Consider the following 18,690-nt stretch of genomic DNA (forward strand, 5'->3'; position numbering starts at 1 on the left):
ATTTAAAGAATTTTTACATTGATCTAAAAAGATTTATGAATGTTTTATGTACACTGACAACCTTATTTTCTATTATGTTAACTGTTTTTTTCCTAAATTGATATACAACTTTGATGCATTTGCTGCCTTTTCTAAAAAGCAAGAAGAGCATGAGAATGAGGGGCACAGTACACGCAGGGAAACCATAATGACGTACTTTAAAATCTGTATTTCTGGTCATATATGCACTACCAACTCTAAAGAAAAAGAGATGCAGGCATATCAATTATAAAGCAAGGTCAAAAAAGTACAGACAAAGTTTATAGTGTTTGTCACTGGACTGTGATTTGCAGTCTAAATCCAAATGAAAATGGTTAGGGAAATATGCAGTTTCAATGATTTATTTATGACCCTGAAATGTGATAACTTTCTTAATATAATAATCCAACTGATTAGCTATTTTCATCTGCAAGATTCTAAAATAATTTTAACTAGGTTAACATCAAAATCAGTTCAGAACGAACGATTTAGTACACTTTTGATCAAAATACAGATTTTATCTAGCATCAAACTGATTGATGCAAATTGATTGTTAAGTAATGGATACTCCTGCTGTCATGGTAATTATGGATTTTCTTGTGTGATGTCTAAGATAAAAATACAGCAGACATTCTCTAAAGAGACTACTTGGGCAACTGAAATAGAAAATTAAATAAAATGAAAAAGGTGACTACGGACAGTAATGAAAAAAAACGGCATCTAATGATAGGACTCAAACAAAAACAGTGAGGGGAAAGTGGGGAACATATAAACATTATATTTAAAATTGGCAAGGGGTTATTTACCAGAGGTGCCCAATAGGTGTAAAGGTATCCAATTTTCAGTGATGACATAAACTGAGAACAGGAAACCACCAGAAAATAAAGATTCAAGAACAGTTTGAACTGCTGGTACAACACCTACAAGGAAACAAAAGAAAAACAAAAAGATAAACAATACAGACTGGAACATAAAATTCCAGCATTCTTCAAGAATAAAAAAAAAACTTGTCCAAGATGAAACATAAGACTGTTTACTTTTACACAGTAAAGTGGGAACAAAGATACATTAGTATTTGTTACTTCCACCCCAGCGGTACGTAGTTCATTAAACCGATTAGGGAATAGAAACATGTTTTTGAATAACACTGTAATCCAGGCAATCACTAGGGGAGCACGCACACACTATATAAATACATGCTATGTTGTTGTATATTCTGAAACTTAAATAGCCTATTCTTCTGGCAAGGAACACAACTGTTCACTTCAGTGTATCCCTTTCCTTCAGGGACAGAAAATAAGAAATAGCCCGAGACATTGTCTATGAACAACTCTGTAAAAAAACAGATGTGTCTTTATGTGTGTAAACCGCTTCATTTTTTAATATTTGCATTATATTTTTAAATCAGCAAGCTGATCATTCAGACTCTCCTATTTTTGTCGATGAAAGTGTAATGTTAACTGTGATGTAGGAAGAATAGTTCCATATATTACTCAGTTTACAATTAAAAAGATTGTGTAACATGGGTTACTCTACTCTCATTTCTATAATATTTATTACATAGTATTAAAAAATGTATATCATTTTTATGTTCATTTTATGTATCATTATGTTTCATATTGGTATTATGAAAACCTTTTTGATACTGGAATTATTACATATAAGTCAGTGCAACCTATAAATTGATGCGTCATAACTGCACTACTACTACTGCGCAACAACTTCATTCAAGATGAAGAATATTGGGAAATACGTTAATGACCCCAAACACAATAAGGTGTATCATGTTAATAGGCCATCTGCAAACAAGTTATCACAGAACAATAACTCAGGATCTTCGTTTCAGTGTCTTGTTGAGCTTATTGATATACAAAAGTTGCTACCAGCCATCCAAAATGTCAGTTTCAATAGAGACAGATTTTCGGAGTTCCATAGACATGCCACCTGTTTGATCTGCAAGGAGAAAGTTGCTGTTTTCAAGGAGTATAATCTGAAACACCATTACTAAACTAAACATACAGAACAGTATGTGATGTACCAAGGAGATCAACGGGAGAGGAGAGGGTCACAGTATTTAGTACATACTCAGTTTTGCTCTATGAAAGCACAGACATAAATGATAATGCTCAGCTAGTGTTGGAGTGTAAACCAAAACGAATTTCGAGGTTTCAAATGTAACCCCGGTTTATCTTAGAAAGGAACACTGCCTAAGGGGCAGGGATTTTAGCTTGTTTCCATTGGAACATCATCGAAGACATCTTTCTATCAAATCTATCTATTGGCCCCTGTGCCAGTCACTCAAACAGGCCCCTTCCTACTTCCTGTTTGTGACACGCACACAGGAACTCTCTCTTTTGCTGGGAGACTTCAACTCCTGTGCAATCTTGCAACCTTGGGCAATGCTTCCTGTCTCAGATTACTGGGGTTTGTATTCGCAACTTATCGTTGTCTTTCTAATCGGAAGCACTGCCCATGGGGGAAGGGTTACTGTACAACCAAACTGTTGCAAGGGAGGAGGCAGTGAGCTGATAATAGAGCCTACCCCAAGGCGTACCTGCTAGGGGCTTTAACCAACTCTAGATAGAGGCCAGAGGGGTTGCTTTGGGCCAAGTCTGCATTTCCAGAAGTGAAGACCACAGTCACACTGTACTAGGAAGAGTGATTCAAGAATGGTGTACAAAGTTGGGCAACAGAAATCAATTATTATGCCCTCCACATAACAAAGTAGCAGTGGCCTCCTGCTCTACTGCACAGAATCATACAGCGCAGTTCACCCGAACAGTTCTTGTGCAATACATTGACAGCTGCCCCTGCACAACCATGAGCAGGGCAACAGACCCACTGTTACAGATGTTTAACAAATTAAACAGAATGGGGTGACAACAACTCTTGCACCTTCTGCTCAACACACAGCAATGGACTCCACTGGTACAGCCAGGAGCAGGCCGTAGACCCACTGTACAAAGAGAATGGAAGCAGAGCAGGGCAAAAAACATTGTGCCCTCAGCTTCACATCACAGTGTCCCCCTGCTTGACTAATGCAGTTAGGAGCAGGCCACAGATCTGTCATCAGAAAATATACACAGAGCGGGCTAGCCAGACACCACTAGACACAAGAATATATACAGGGAGGCAACAGGAGAACACTCATGCAGCCACCACACAGCAGAGGAGCAGGCACCCTCTGTTCAAATAGCATAGCTAGGAGCGAGGCAACAGCCAGCTCTACTGGTGATGTTATCAAAGGAACTATATACATAGCAGGGCAACAGCACCTGCCCCCTAACAGGAGCAAAATCCCTTGCTCAATGTAACAGTAAGGAGCGGACAAGCTCTACTGTACAGTCCAAACAAACTATATACACCGCGGGATACAGGAGCCAGCTCATGCATCCTCCGCACAACACAGGAGCAAACACCAACTGCTGTCCAGCACAGCTAGAAGCGGGCAACTATGTCAAAACAAACTATTTACACAGTGGGGCAACAAGAGCCAGCTCGAGTGCCCTCCACTGGACACAGCAGCTCATCTAGCACAGCTAGGGCGAGGCCAAAGACCTGCTGTCCAATGAACTATGTACAAAAGTGGGGTACAGGGTGTTAACACACGCACTCCCACCACATAACCAAGCAATACATTATAAAGAATGAACTACATATAGGGAGGCCTTACCTGAAGGCTGCATGACAGTCCCTGAGAGCAATGTCTACAGGGCAGTCATGGAAATCAGAAGCAGCTCATGTTGGGTGAACAACTAGAAGGCATAGCCTGGTAGGAAGGGAAGCGGTTCTGTGCAGCTCCATCCAAAGTAATCACCTAGATGCCAGGAGCCTGTGCCTCATAGGCTACTGAGGCACAACTGAAGACAAAAACCAGGTTCCCAATGGAGGGTTCCCCGTACAGGCTTTCCAAGATGAAACACCCAGATCAAAGTCGCACAAATGTCTACCAGTGGGGCACCAAGGCTGCTGCCCACAGAAGCAGACTGTGCACTAGAAGGTATAGTCTATGCCACCGGAGGCATCCTTGCCTGTTTAAATAGGCAACCACTGGCCGTCCAAACCAACACATATCTGTCCCATAAGACTAGCAGGAAGTGATGAAGTCTGAGGAGCACAGCACAGCCTCTGTAGCTCCAGTGCAATGTTATGGAGAGCCCGTGCAGGCTCTGTCCACCTGCCTTGTTTGGAGGTGCCTGTCGTCATGACTGCTCGGTGGCAGACTGGCCCCAGGGGCACACCAAGGGTCAAATTGTGAGGGCTCCGCCACCAATGGTGTGCCGTCCAGCATGCCTGAGTTACGGTCACTCGGCGTGCTCGATCGCCGTCGGGTGCATCCTGAGAGACCTGAACCACCATCATCAGTTGGAGGAGCCTCTGGCCTCTGGCAAAGGGACACCCCAACATGAGCTCATAGTTGGACGAGGGAGAGACACACGTGTATGGAGGCAACTCTCTTTGGTGCCAGCATGGCAAGCATCGCGATAGAGTCGAGGTGCAGTCCGAGGGAGTGTGCTTGCTGAGTTGGCAAGTTGGGGGTACCAGGGACACAAGGCACCATGCTGTTTGGGGTCCGGAGGGCATGAGGGTAGAAAGGCCACCAGCCGAAGTGGGGCCTAACACGCAGGGACCACTGCCATGGATGGGGGAGTGCAGCAGAGCTCAATCCCAGGAGCTGGGAGAGCGTGATCTCCTACAGTCACGGGCTGTATTGCGGGTGCAAGCCGGCGGAGGAGCCCCTCACACAGGTGAGATCTCTAACAACAGACCGAGGTTCAGGCTGGGCAGCCAGGCCTCGGATTTATTGTCGCTGCATGTGCTCTCACAGTGGACAAAACCACGACAGCAAAACTAATATGTGTAACTACAATATTAAACGACTAGCTGGTGTAGTGAAACTGAAACTGGGTCGAGGCACAGCCGGAACTCCGGGACGCAGACAGCACTGAACAGTGTGGCTATTTTTAAAAACTAAAACTAGCACACACAGGCAATTTGGTGGCATTTTGTTGCCGGCCAGGTCTGTGTGAATGGGTTATTGCCGGCAAGGGTCCTAATTTAATTGACGTCAATTTAACGGCACCCTGAATAAGGGCATCTGCCAATAAATACATAATAATAATAATAATAATAATAATAATAATAATAATAATAATAATGACGGCAATACAGTTACTACATACAGTAGTCTAACCCATCTGACTACTTCTGATACAACTAAATAATACACTGGTGTGTTCACGTTGTTCAGAATGCGTACAGATCTGACCAGCAAACCGATTCATTTTCAGAATTTATGACAAGTCTGAATACTGACGGCATCCAACTGTCTATTTAAACACACTGTATGCAGTTATTGAAAACAACAATAGGCTACTATATTCATGAATATTATAAATCAGCGTTGCGCTACCAAATGGTACCAGATGGTACCAAACAGTAGTGTGGCGTCTCCTAAATATCCATCTCGGAGTATTTTACTGCTACTGCCATACCTTTAAACAGTACATTTTGAACATGTACAAAAACATCCAGAATATCAGTTCGTGTCCACAGGCTTCTGTAGCGTCTCGTCCCATGTCTACAGTACTCTTGTTTTCTGTGTGAATGGATCCTTGCCGGCAAATTTCTGGCATTCAAACCTAGTGTGAATGGGGGCAACAGGAAAAAAGCAGGCAAATGCTGCCTGCAATTTGCCGGCATTTCAGTGTGAATGGGGCTACACAGACAAATGTAGCGAGTCGGTCTGTGAACAGTACTAGGAGGTACCGCCAGCCAGCTAAAAACACAGTTTTTGGTCAAAAAACAGAAAAACACAGATATGCTTTAGCTTATGTCTGGATGATCCCAGGCAAAGAGGCAAAAGTGAAAGTTCCTGTGTGTGGGTCACCTTATATACAAACAGGAAGTAGGGAGGGACCTGTTTGAGTGACTGACAATAGGCAGCTTTGATAGAAAGATGTCTTTGATGATGTTCCAACGGAAATTAGCTAAAACGCCTCCCCCTTGGGAAGTGCTTCCGATTTTAAAGATAACTCAGAAGTTACAGAAGAGTTGCTTAGTGCAATGTATGGCTGTACCACAGCCAAGGATATACATGAGCAGCTGTGTGTACGAGTGATCGCACTGGTTTGTCGTGGCAAGCACTGATGGCGCCCCGTCAATGACAGGGAGGAAATATTTACTGCTAGCACTGATTCAGAGAAAACTGGAGGAAGAAAATTCACATCCAGCAATTATTCTGAATGACATCGTTCAGCAGCAGGCACTTCGTAGCAAATGCTTGAAATTAGAAAATGTGATGTCTGTTGTGGTTAAATGCATCAATTATATTGTATCCAGTCAAGTTATGGAGATGTGCTGTACTTTACAGTGTTGGCTCAGCAGAGGAAATGTTCTCTGAGCTAAGAACACAGGTGAAAAGATTCATGATGGATGTCAGATCGGTGGTTATTGAGCTTAATGATCCAAAATGGGTGATGAATCTAACATTCTTGATTGATATCACACAAGTTTAACACCCTGAATCTGAAGCTACAGGGCCCAGGCCAACTTGTTACAGGAACTTTTGATAATGAGAGGGCATTCTCAGAACAACCTCTGCCATTTCAATGCATGCAGGTTCCTGGCACTGGTCATTTGAGATTGAGACTCAAACTAAAACTCAATGCACAGGTAGGTAATTGAATATCAGAAAAAATCTTATTAAAATGTATGCCTCTCTGCTGGACATGTTCCATATTCACAGTATCTTGTTACAGTATAGTAACAGTACAGGTTCAATGTTAGAGCATTTAAAAAGTCTTCAGTGGCAGAAGTGATTCGGAGGAGCTTGTTTTTAAAACTTATGTTTTGTCTGTGGTATCTCGATTATTCAAATAATTGAACAAATTATCGTCAATTTTGAGAGTCAAAAGTTGCAGTAGTAGACTGGATGGAAAAATGTTGATATCGTGTAGAAAAGTTAAATGGTATGCATGATGAAAGGTCACAACTCAGTTCAATTGGATGCACCCCAAAGAAAAGTTTGGGACCCTCAAGAAACTTGAAAAATAGATAAATAACTCTTTATTGAGACTTTTCTGGAAAATGTAACTAGTTTAATACGGGCACTTATTGAGGAATGGAGGGCAGACAATGTCATAATCTGCCGTAATCGCAGCCTGTGTATCTGATGGATGTCAGTCATATACCAAAAACCTCCAAGAAACAGACACCAACACTTTGGTATGCACTGCATGTGATGTTTCCAAGGACTGACCTATGTTCAGAAGGACCACTAGTCAGAAGGTCCACAAGTCAGAAGATATAGTGAATTTGTATACACATAAATCATACATGGGCAATATAATATTATTTCAATAAAACTTGAAACTGTAATATCTCAATATATCTTGAATACTGTGTTCAAATAACTACGTTATGGGGCCTGTCTCTAGTCCATAAATGTTCATTATCTTGTTCTAATAACACAATATTGCAAGTGTCTGGGATTATATGGAAAATACCAAGATAACTTTCATGTGAATGTATACCAAGTCTGTAAAATTGGTGTATTATTCTATCTATGGGGAAGTTAGTGAATTTTGTACCCTAACCTATATGTATATACACTCACCTAAAGGATTATTAGGAACACCATACTAATACTGTGTTTGACCCCCTTTCGCCTTCAGAACTGCCTTAATTCTACGTGGCATTGATTCAACAAGGTGCTGAAAGCCTCCTTTAGAAATGTTGGCCCATATTGATAGGATAGCATCTTGCAGTTGATGGAGATTTGTGGGATGCACATCCAGGGCACGAAGCTCCCGTTCCACCACATCCCAAAGATGCTCTATTGGGTTGAGATCTGGTGACTGTGGGGGCCAGTTTAGTACAGTGAACTCATTGTCATGTTCAAGAAACCAATTTGAAATGATTCGACCTTTGTGACATGGTGCATTATCCTGCTGGAAGTAGCCATCAGAGGATGGGTACATGGTGGTCATAAAGGGATGGACATGGTCAGAAACAATGCTCAGGTAGGCCGTGGCATTTAAACGATGCCCAATTGGCACTAAGGGGCCTAAAGTGTGCCAAGAAAACATCCCCCACACCATTACACCACCACCACCAGCCTACACAGTGGTAACAAGGCATGATGGATCCATGTTCTCATTCTGTTTACGCCAAATTCTGACTCTTCCATCTGAATGTCTCAACAGAAATCGAGACTCATCAGACCAGGCAACATTTTTCCAGTCTTCAACTGTCCAATTTTGGTGAGCTTGTGCAAATTGTAGCCTCTTTTTCCTATTTGTAGTGGAGATGAGTGGTACCCGGTGGGGTCTTCTGCTGTTGTAGCCCATCCGCCTCAAGGTTGTACGTGTTGTGGCTTCACAAATGCTTTGCTGCATACCTCGGTTGTAACGAGTGGTTATTACAGTCAAAGTTGCTCTTCTATCAGCTTGAATCAGTCGGCCCATTCTCCTCTGACATCTAGCATCAACAAGGCATTGCCGCATACTGGATGTTTTACCTTTTCACACCATTCTTTGTAAACCCTAGAAATGGTTGTGCGTGAAAATCCCAGTAACTGAGCAGATTGTGAAATACTCAGACCGGCCCGTCTGGCACCAACAACCATGCCACGCTCAAAATTGCTTAAATCACCTTTCTTTCCCATTCAGACATTCAGTTTGGAGTTCAGGAGATTGTCTTGACCAGGACCACACCCCTAAATGCATTGAAGCAACTGCCATGTGATTGGTTGGTTAGATAATTGCATTAATGAGAAATTGAACAGGTGTTCCTAATAATCCTTTAGGTGAGTGTATGTGTGTGTGTGTGTATATATATATATATATATATATATATAGTACATTTAGTCACTGTGACCTAATTTCATGATAGTCCTTCTGACTCATGGACCTTCTGAATATAGGCATGCCACCGATGTTTCCATACAACAGTAAATCTAACTGCTACCTCTTTGGCTCTCTAATGATGACTAGTGAAAAAAAAATATTAGCTCAATTGCAATGGAGATATAATAATTTCCCCCCATAGCACATCTGCCATATGATCCCTTTTTCCCAAAACTAATATCTTTCCTTCCTATATCTGATCTTAAATCAACCTCTACCCAAACACAGGTAATATGTGTTTGTAAGAATTCATTTATTGAGCTATGAAGGACAACAGGGCCATGCACAGACATTTTGGGGGGCAGGGGCTCAAGCAAAAAAAGGGGCACCCTGATGGGGGCACTTGTAGAGTCGCAGGAAAAAAGGGCAGGGACCCTCAAGCACCACCTGGGGTCTATCTGTGCATGTACCTGAAGGACAATGCTAATATTGTTTCCGCTACTTAATGTGTATTACCTACTTGTTAGTATTACTGAAAATTGCTTTGAAGTAGCCATAAACAGAATCATTCTCAAATTAGTTACAGAAAATTGATGTAAAATGGATGATGCTGTCCATATTTACTTTTATGTTCAACATATTAAATTTGAGAACTAAAGCAAAAATTGAAAAGGTGTGTTTTGTTTAAAAATGATTTACATTGTGTGCTATGTTGTATTTTCTATTCATTTTCTAATAATTGTTACATCAGTCAAATGTATCAATGAAAATAGCATATTATAAGCTATTAGAATAATTGTATTCAGTTGCTGATGAAGATAAATTGAAAGGTCACATAAAGAAGAAAAAAAAAATGGTCAGGGTAACAGTAATACAGAGTATAATTGATAGTTTCCAAACAATCATTATATATCAATCTTTTTAAAGAAAATGTGTCAACATTTTTAAACAAAAAAACTAAAAAGATTAGACCTAGGGTGGGCAAACCGATGAAACTCCATAAAATCCAATATAGATTTAGGGTGTTTCTTTTAAACTTTTTTTTTTGTTTTCAATTTTGAAAACCTTATTTGTCTTTCAACCAGATATACATGTAAATATGGATGGAAAGCCAGCCTGCAGAACATCTAAGATAATCAAAATATAACAATATAATATCCCTGAACACCAAGCCCATTGCCTTAATGAAATAAGCACTGTTTTCAAAACAACTATCAGTAAGTCTTTAAATAGCTCTTGGAAAATATTGAATACCTTATCCCAAGTATTCCTGGAACAAATTAAGTGACATAGAACCATATATAAACAAAACATTTTCTTCACAAATTCTTCATATTATGCATATGAGTATTCATTCATGTTCATTTCATATTTTAGTAATAATCACACTGTCTTGGTTAACAGGGTTTTTACTATAAGCATATTATACCATCTCATATTCTGAAAGGAAGTGAGTTTGATGAATCTGCAATATTCCAGCAATAACAACATTTTAACGGGATTCACAGGTCACATAAATACTTATAAGCTGTATTATGTTTCTTGGACGAAACACATCTAGATGAAAAAAGCAAAAAGCAATGAGCAATCCCATTTTCAACAACAAAAAGCAACAGGCTTTTTTTCCATGATAGGTTGAGATGGAGTACTGCAGTTATATCAATTATAATCAAAGCAGAAAGCCTAAACCAGAGCAGAGACGTTAAGGGGCCGCAATCAATGACACTGTATAGTTAATGAACTTTGTGACCTTTAGGAAAATGTACACTGCTTAACCAATCTCTCTGTATTTAATAATTTAAACTAAGGGAGAAAACAGAGGTAAGGTTCAATAAAGATGAGAATATTTATCTGTCTGAAAGACAGTTGACATTTTATTGCACTGACAAAAGATCAGTCTCTTAATTATGTAGCCATTAGTATTTGTACATTTTAATAAAGAGGCATACTAGATCTCAAGCTTTTGCCCTGTATTAGACTAATGGGGAAAAAAATCAATGACCAATATGAAGTCAGGATGATTTCTTAAATTAAAACCTAAAAGGGACAGTGCCCTCAGTACACAATAATTCTACATTTATGATGAACAACTAAGCAAAAGGTGTGAAAACTGCTTTATTACATAACATATGAGTAGCATAAAAAGAAAATGCTGGACAGTGAATCTCATGCCTTTCTAGACCAGTGGTTCCCAAACCTTCTGGGTGGCGCCACCCAAAAACATTTGGGTCACAGCTTGCGCCCCCCGCCCCCATGTCCCACACGTTCATATTTATATTACAATACATTTTTTTTGAAAGCCCTAACGTTTACCAAGGATGAATATACTTTAAAACTTGTTTGCATTTCACTTTTCACAATTTTATTTGGCCATTTACATTGGAATCTCTCTATGCATGAACCTATTCTTACTCCATGTGCCTGAATCAACATAGTTACAGAAGATACAGTAACGCACTCTTTCCATTTTATAAAATTGTACTAGTTATTTAATATATAGGATATATATATATTAAGGATGAGACCGAATAGTCGAAAATTAAACTATTTGTTAAAGATGGCCACTAACAAGTGAATCTAACATTCGATACTAAATAATAATAAAATAATAATAATATTGATTTTATTTTAAAGCCTGTACGGTTGATTGGCTCTCTATGTAGCTGTAATGAAGACTGACGGGAGGGTGGGATGTTATTTCTTGTCTGTGATTGGCTGACAATGACAGATCTGCGCAACTCCACCAATGGGATCGGTGGAATTCTGCAGGTCTCCATATCTGCAGAAATCTGTGGCGCTACAAGAACGTGACCAATGGCTATCTCTCAGAGAATTTCTGCGTGGAAATACTTTGACAAAGTAAATTAAAACACTTAAGTGTATAATATGTGCAGTGCAATTAATATACCACAAATCTACAGCTGGTATGTTAATCCGCCTAAAAGCCAAAACACCCTTCTGCGAAACTAGCAATGACAGAAAAGGAAAGAGGAGCAAGAAACAAATAATTATTAAAACACACAAAGCCAGCTATTGCTATTTTTTTTTTTCCACTGGAACTTGAACGCACAGGTATGTTTCAAAATGTATTTAATAAAGTTATTGTATTAGATGTGTATTTTAAAATAAAGTAAATTTTTTCAATTGCAAAAATTGTCACATTGCATTATTTCGCATTTAATGTATTTTTTTTCCAAAATATTGCAGCAGAGAGTCCTGGCGAGCTCGTTTCCCACCACTTGATAACATTTTGGTCACAGTCACAGTCCTGTATTCTGATTGGCCATGACTGGATATGGAAGAATCCAATAACCGAGACGCAATTTCCACTCTTGTGAATCGTGACAGTACAGTTTGTTTTTAAGGTGTGTAAGTGTAGAAAAAGTCGTTTTACAGAGATAGGTCGATGCAAAAGATATCAGTTCATCCAATGCGATTTCAGCGGGGCGGATCTTGACTTTTTACACATTCAGCTCTTTCCCCACGCCCCACAGTTTGGGAACCACTGTTCTAGACCACAACCTGTATTGATTTTATGCAACCTGGTGACAACATAGTTTTGAGTTAGAATATATGGTAATTCCTAGCATATTCCAGTATTAGTCTAGTTTGCAGCAGTATACAGTAAAGCTTGCATTTCTACCATCAGGCTTCACACATTTAATAGCTGCACTCTGTAAAAATGTGCTAAAGATTACACTGTGTTTTTTTCCTGGGTAGTAAGTGTTATTTCCTAATTGCTTATGCCTCAAAAGTATAGAAAATGTCTTTTATTCCCCACAAACTTTGCTTTTGAGACCAGGACAGTGATATTTTGAAATGTAACTATTTCCAATGAGAAAACGGGTGAATGTGTGTCTTTTCGTTCACATAAAGTCAGAAAAAAACATATTAATCCAAATTAACATGTATTTAGACTAAAGTAATACAAAAATGACTACAAAAGATTTAGAAGTGAGTAGTTTTTCGAGATCTGCTGGTCTCTGTTTTTTCTTTTTTAAATGGAATTACACATTATAATAATTGAATACGAATACTAAACCATCAACATGTCCTTTATTTATTTAAAAAAAAAAAAGCAGAGAAGAGCAGATACTAATGCAAAGTATTTATAGCTGAGGGAGATTCCATAACATAAAGACCGTCACCGTTTACTATGTTAAGGATATAAACTATCTATATATACACTCACCTAAAGGATTATTAGGAACACCATACTAATACTGTGTTTGACCCCCTTTCGCCTTCAGAACTGCCTTAATTCTACGTGGCATTGATTCAACAAGGTGCTGAAAGCATTCTTTAGAAATGTTGGCCCATATTGATAGGATAGCATCTTGCAGTTGATGGAGATTTGTGGGATGCACAAAGCTCCCGTTCCACCACATCCCAAAGATGCTCTATTGGGTTGAGATCTGGTGACTGTGGGGGCCAGTTTAGTACAGTGAACTCATTGTCATGTTCAAGAAACCAATTTGAAATGATTCGACCTTTGTGACATGGTGCATTATCCTGCTGGAAGTAGCCATCAGAGGATGGGTACATGGTGGACATAAAGGGATGGACATGGTCAGAAACAATGCTCAGGTAGGCCGTGGCATTTAAACGATGTCCAATTGGCACTAAGGGGCCTAAAGTAAGCCAAGAAAACATCCCCCACACCATTACACCACCACCACCAGCCTGCACAGTGGTAACAAGGCATGATGGATCCATGTTCTCATTCTGTTTACGCCAAATTCTGACTCTACCATCTGAATGTCTCAACAGAAATCGAGACTCATCAGACCAGGCAACATTTTTCCAGTCTTCAACTGTCCAATTTTGGTGAGCTTGTGCAAATTGTAGCCTCTTTTTCCTATTTGTATTGGAGATGAGTGGTACCCGGTGGGGTCTTCTGCTGTTGTAGCCCATCCGCCTCAAGGTTGTACGTGTTGTGGCTTCACAAATGCTTTGCTGCATACCTCGGTTGTAACGAGTGGTTATTTCAGTCAAAGTTGCTCTTCTATCAGCTTGAATCAGTCGTCCCATTCTCCTCTGACCTCTAGCATCAACAAGGCATTTTCGCCCACAGGACTGCCGCATACTGGATGTTTTTCCCTTTTCACACCATTCTTTGTAAACCCTAGAAATGGTTGTGCGTGAAAATCCCAGTAACTGAGCAGATTGTGAAATACTCAGACCGGCCCGTCTGGCACCAACAACCATGCCACGCTCAAAATTGCTTAAATCACCTTTCTTTCCCATTCAGACATTCAGTTTGGAGTTCAGGAGATTGTCTTGACCAGGACCACACCCCTAAATGCATTGAAGCAACTGCCATGTGATTGGTTGGTTAGATAATTGCATTAATGAGAAATTGAACAGGTGTTCCTAATAATCCTTTAGGTGAGTGTATAGTAGTGCTGGGCGCTATGACCAAAAAAAATTTTCACATTTTTTTTCGGAATTATACCGGTTTCACTATTTTTTTGTTCATGCATGACTGGGTGTTAACCACATTTTCTACTGATTGAGAGTAGAACTGACTTAGAATGCCCTATTTTACTGTCATGATGAGTGAATATTGTAAAAAAATTCCACACTAGTATTAATACAGGTTTGCAAGGCCCCACAAAATGATGCTGTTTACAAAGAGGTGGAACTCAAGATTCTAATGAAGTGAAGGAATCAGAATACATGACCTTTCTATTGTGCAAATTTCACAAACAACTTAAAAAAACATCTTGTAAACCGACTGGCAACTACACAATGTAAACAATCCCCTTCCACTATAACTGCAAAGTCTGGACTTCTTTAACTGAATAGCATGCAAAGGCAACTTGCATAAATATTTAAACAAATAAATATCCTCCTGAAGCCATCTTTCTCAGCAGTATTAAGCGGGACCATGTCTTTGGCTAGGTGGATAGTGACAAGAGTTTGTAATCTCGATCCACCGTTTGCTTTTCGTGTCATAGGCCGTCCCTCTAGCAAACGCATCTTCAAGTGACATCTGACTTGACTTTTCTCTTGCTTCTGCAGTGTTACCTGCTGATGTGGAGGACGCTGATCTTAGTTTCATGAATTAATTATATTCCAAGACATGTTTGCGGCTAAGGTGGTGGAGCCTCTGGCGACAACTTTAGCCCGACAACATTTGCAAAAAATAGTTGTTTGGTCGTCGTTGGATTTTTTAAAACCAAAGAACCACCAAACAACAGACATGGCTCGTCTTTTTGACACAAGTTCTTCTATGTCATCACGTTCAACTTGTTCTACAGCTTCAGTTTCGGAACTTTCAATGTCTATCCTATCCATCTTCGCCGTCAGGCTTAGTAACACATACAGCCTGTGCCCTCACCACAGTGCAACAGTGAAAAGGGACCCCTCTCAAACAGTGTCGCCGTGCTGCGCTCCGAATGTTGTTTAAGTGACATACACCGGTATTGCGGTATATTAAAAATTCATATCATAATAAAAATAAACACCGGTATTCGGTATGAACCGGTATACCGCCCAGCACTAATATATAGATATAGTAAATACCCTGTAGTGGACAAATTAATTTGTTTTTGCTAGGATTAAGCAATTACCTAATTTTAGAAACATTTTAGTTTGGTTTTGCTAGTGCCCGTGCTGAATGACGCTCCTCCCCTGCGAAGGTATCGGTGTCTATTTCTCATTTTGTTGCGGTTGTTCTGCTTATTGCTTTGCTAGTCTGAAAAAGCATATTCTATCCATCTATCTTTCTAGTAATTTAATTCTAATTAAATCAATGTTTATTGACTGTATTTCATGTACAATGATCAATTGAATACACATATGCAACAGTTATTCTTATTATTCCGTCTTGGTTGCGGTTGTGCTTATTGCTGTGCATGTCTGAAAAATAAAGGCTTATTCTGTTGTATTCTAGTACTTTTATATGTTTATTTTGTCTAATTTATATAATTACAAAATGTATATATTTGTAGAAAACCTTTACACTATTTTTTTTTAAGTATTAATAATACACAAAGAAAAGTTAAGCAAAAATTCTAAACTCACTCTGGACAGCGCAGGGGAAACTCAGTGCGCAAGCGCACACTTGATGCTGATGTGCACATACATGACTGCGCACAGAAACAGGAATTGTCAGCAAACGATCAAACACATGCCTACAGTGGCCCTTCACGTCTAGAAATGATGGAAAATTCCGTTCCGTTTACCTTTGGCATAACTCGACAGCTCAGACTCCCATAATGAAAACTTGAATATTTTTCTTGCAAACCTTACAATGCTGTCCGCAATGTGGACCTTGTTTTAACCATCGTGTATATTCAATGTTATCGAGCCCCCTCTCTCTGAAACGGCAGCTTTGCAGCACATTTGCCTGACTGGTCGCTGATGCGCGCTGTGTCAGCGGCTCACACATCAAACAGGATCGTACTGGCCGCAGCATAAAGCAATCAACCGGCTCTCCAACCACTGCAGTTATATCCAGAAGTTAATTCATTTAATCAAATTGACGATTTATTATGACAGTGATTAGAACATTTAAAAAATATATATATTCACAAAATTCCAGCACTTTCAAGCACTTTATTCAAAATTCAAGCACTTTCACAAGCTTGAAAATACCACCTTAAAATTCAAGCATTTTCAAGGATTTCAAGCACAATCTGGAACAAACTCCCCAGTGATGTGGTTGAAGCTGACAATCTGGGAACATTTAAAAATAAACTGGATACGATCCTTGGTTCACCATGGACAGCAAACGAGCTCCTCTCATTTGTAAACGTTCTTTCTTAAACACTAAATTGAGAGCATGCTGTTTGACAGAATATACAACAGTGAGTCATGTAAGGTCTTTAAACTGATCTAATGATTAGAAAACAGATAAAGAATTTGATTTGGGCCTTTGCACACAAATCAGTGAGAATAACTTTATAATTAAACACACACTAGTACTACATAGTATCTTCTTATCTTGATAAGTGCTGGTTCATTCCATATCCTAAGGTCCTGCAAGTGTTCAGTTGCCCCCTTTCACATGTTGAGCTTTATTCCATTTGGCATTACAATTCAGTGTTCTCTGAAGGCAGAATACCTTTTAAAATAAGTATATAAACTCTGTGTCTTTCCCTCTAAACCTAATATAGCTGTCAACTGCATTCGATTGTATGTCAGTGAAAGTAGTCAACCATTAGCCAGCATACATCTAATTATTTTATTTTTATAATGGTTTCCTAAGGTCGTCTCTGTTTAACCAAGAAAACTAATTTAATCTAACTGTGGCTAGTGTAAATGAGTGTGTGTAGTAAAATATGGTCTTGGCCCTCAAAACAAACTGCAAGATCTAGCTAACCACTTAAATTTAATAAACTTCAGATGTTATCTAAGGTGACCAGCAGAACAGTCTGTGGTTTCCTACCATATAGTATAGTGCATTACACAATGATTTTTCAGTGTGTCGAATAAAGAAAATCCATATTTGGACAATAGGCAATAGCACTAGCGGAAAAGCTTTTACTCTATGATTATATAGCAGTTGAAAGGATAATAACCAATGATTTTGTGTAGCAATCTGTAATGATTACAGACCCTGATGATTACCATGCAACACAACCACAAGTATATGGTACTTCAGCATTTTGAAAAATATATTTTTACATTACATAAAAGTATATAGGCTACAGTGTTTGTAAACATCACCATATAGATTTGTGTTACACCATATTAGTTTAGAAGTCCAGTATGTAAACATTTTTTTTGCTAAATATATACATTGGAAGGGAATGATATTTACAACTTACCCCAGGAACGAATGTAAAGATATTATACTTTTGATTTTTGATTGCATTTCTTGGATACTTCTCTTCACATTTCTCAGGACAACCCAGCCACACAGTACGAGCTTTAAGCTCTTTCTTCCTTCGACATGTGTTTGCAAGCCAGTCACAACAACTGTCAAGGGAAAAGAAAACATGTTCAAATATAACCCTTACCTGTACTGCATGCTGTTATTTACTGTAACTATAAGTTAACAGGTTGCAAGAAGGGGGGGCTCTTATTGTATAAGGGATGTCATATGGTGCAGTTTGGTGCGAGAATACAACAAAGCAAAGCTGAGTGATTCTGACTGCACTAACTGCTAAACAACATTTTATACAATAAGAGATACAACCAATTTTTTTATTATAAATCACAGACATAAGGATCAGACACACAAATATCTTTACAGTGGAAAAAAAAAAACATTATATTTAACAATTAACCAAGGTTCCCATGGGTCATGGAAATCCCGGCAAAGTCATGGAATTTGAAATGTTATTTTTCAGGCCTGGAAATGTTTTGAAATATCATAAAATATCCATAAAGTTTTGGAAAAGTCATGGACAATCTTAATTGACCTAAAATGATCATGATTGTATTATTTTTGTTCGTAAGCTTATCATTAATGTAAATTGAAAATCTAAATTAACCCTTTTAGGTGGCGAGTCCTAAAACAGCTGGCTGTGTCCACTCTGATTTACTCTATCAGATATATTTGTCATTTTTCAAGTTGTAGTCCACATTTATCCACCAGATCCCACAAACATCTGAAGTTCACATTATAGTGGTTGTGACTACCTCATTTAAATGCACCTATATATAGTCATGGAAATTTGATAAGAAGTCATGCAAGTGTTTTGGAATTTCATTGGTAAAAATGTTGGGAACCCTAATTAACACTCTCTCCCCCCCTCTAAAAATGTTTTGGTCAAGGATCCACTGTAATTGACCTGCAGAAGCTGATCTGGGTTATGTTTTCATGCTGGTAAAATAAAACTAAACTATTGGCTGGTTTCCCATATTGTCA

At 39.1% G+C, this 18,690-nt stretch overlaps 1 protein-coding gene across 4 annotated transcripts in view; it reads right to left on the minus strand.

Moving 5' to 3' along the window:
• Positions 1–18,690, minus strand: part of atp9b (ATPase phospholipid transporting 9B) — a 234,371-nt gene that overhangs the window by 170,316 nt on the left and 45,365 nt on the right. For 3 of the 4 annotated variants that reach the window (XM_066716058.1, XM_066716056.1, XM_066716055.1), the window contains 2 exons: positions 17,645–17,795; positions 825–938 (listed from right to left, as the gene is read on the minus strand). In XM_066716058.1, the coding sequence (XP_066572155.1) occupies positions 825–938; positions 17,645–17,795 (265 nt within the window). The remainder of the gene's footprint in view (positions 1–824; positions 939–17,644; positions 17,796–18,690) is intronic. The other variant, XM_066716057.1, reaches the window with a different exon arrangement.

Source organism: Amia ocellicauda, chromosome 10 (assembly GCF_036373705.1).
Source record: "Amia ocellicauda isolate fAmiCal2 chromosome 10, fAmiCal2.hap1, whole genome shotgun sequence".
NCBI classification, from domain to species: Eukaryota; Metazoa; Chordata; class Actinopteri; order Amiiformes; family Amiidae; genus Amia; species Amia ocellicauda.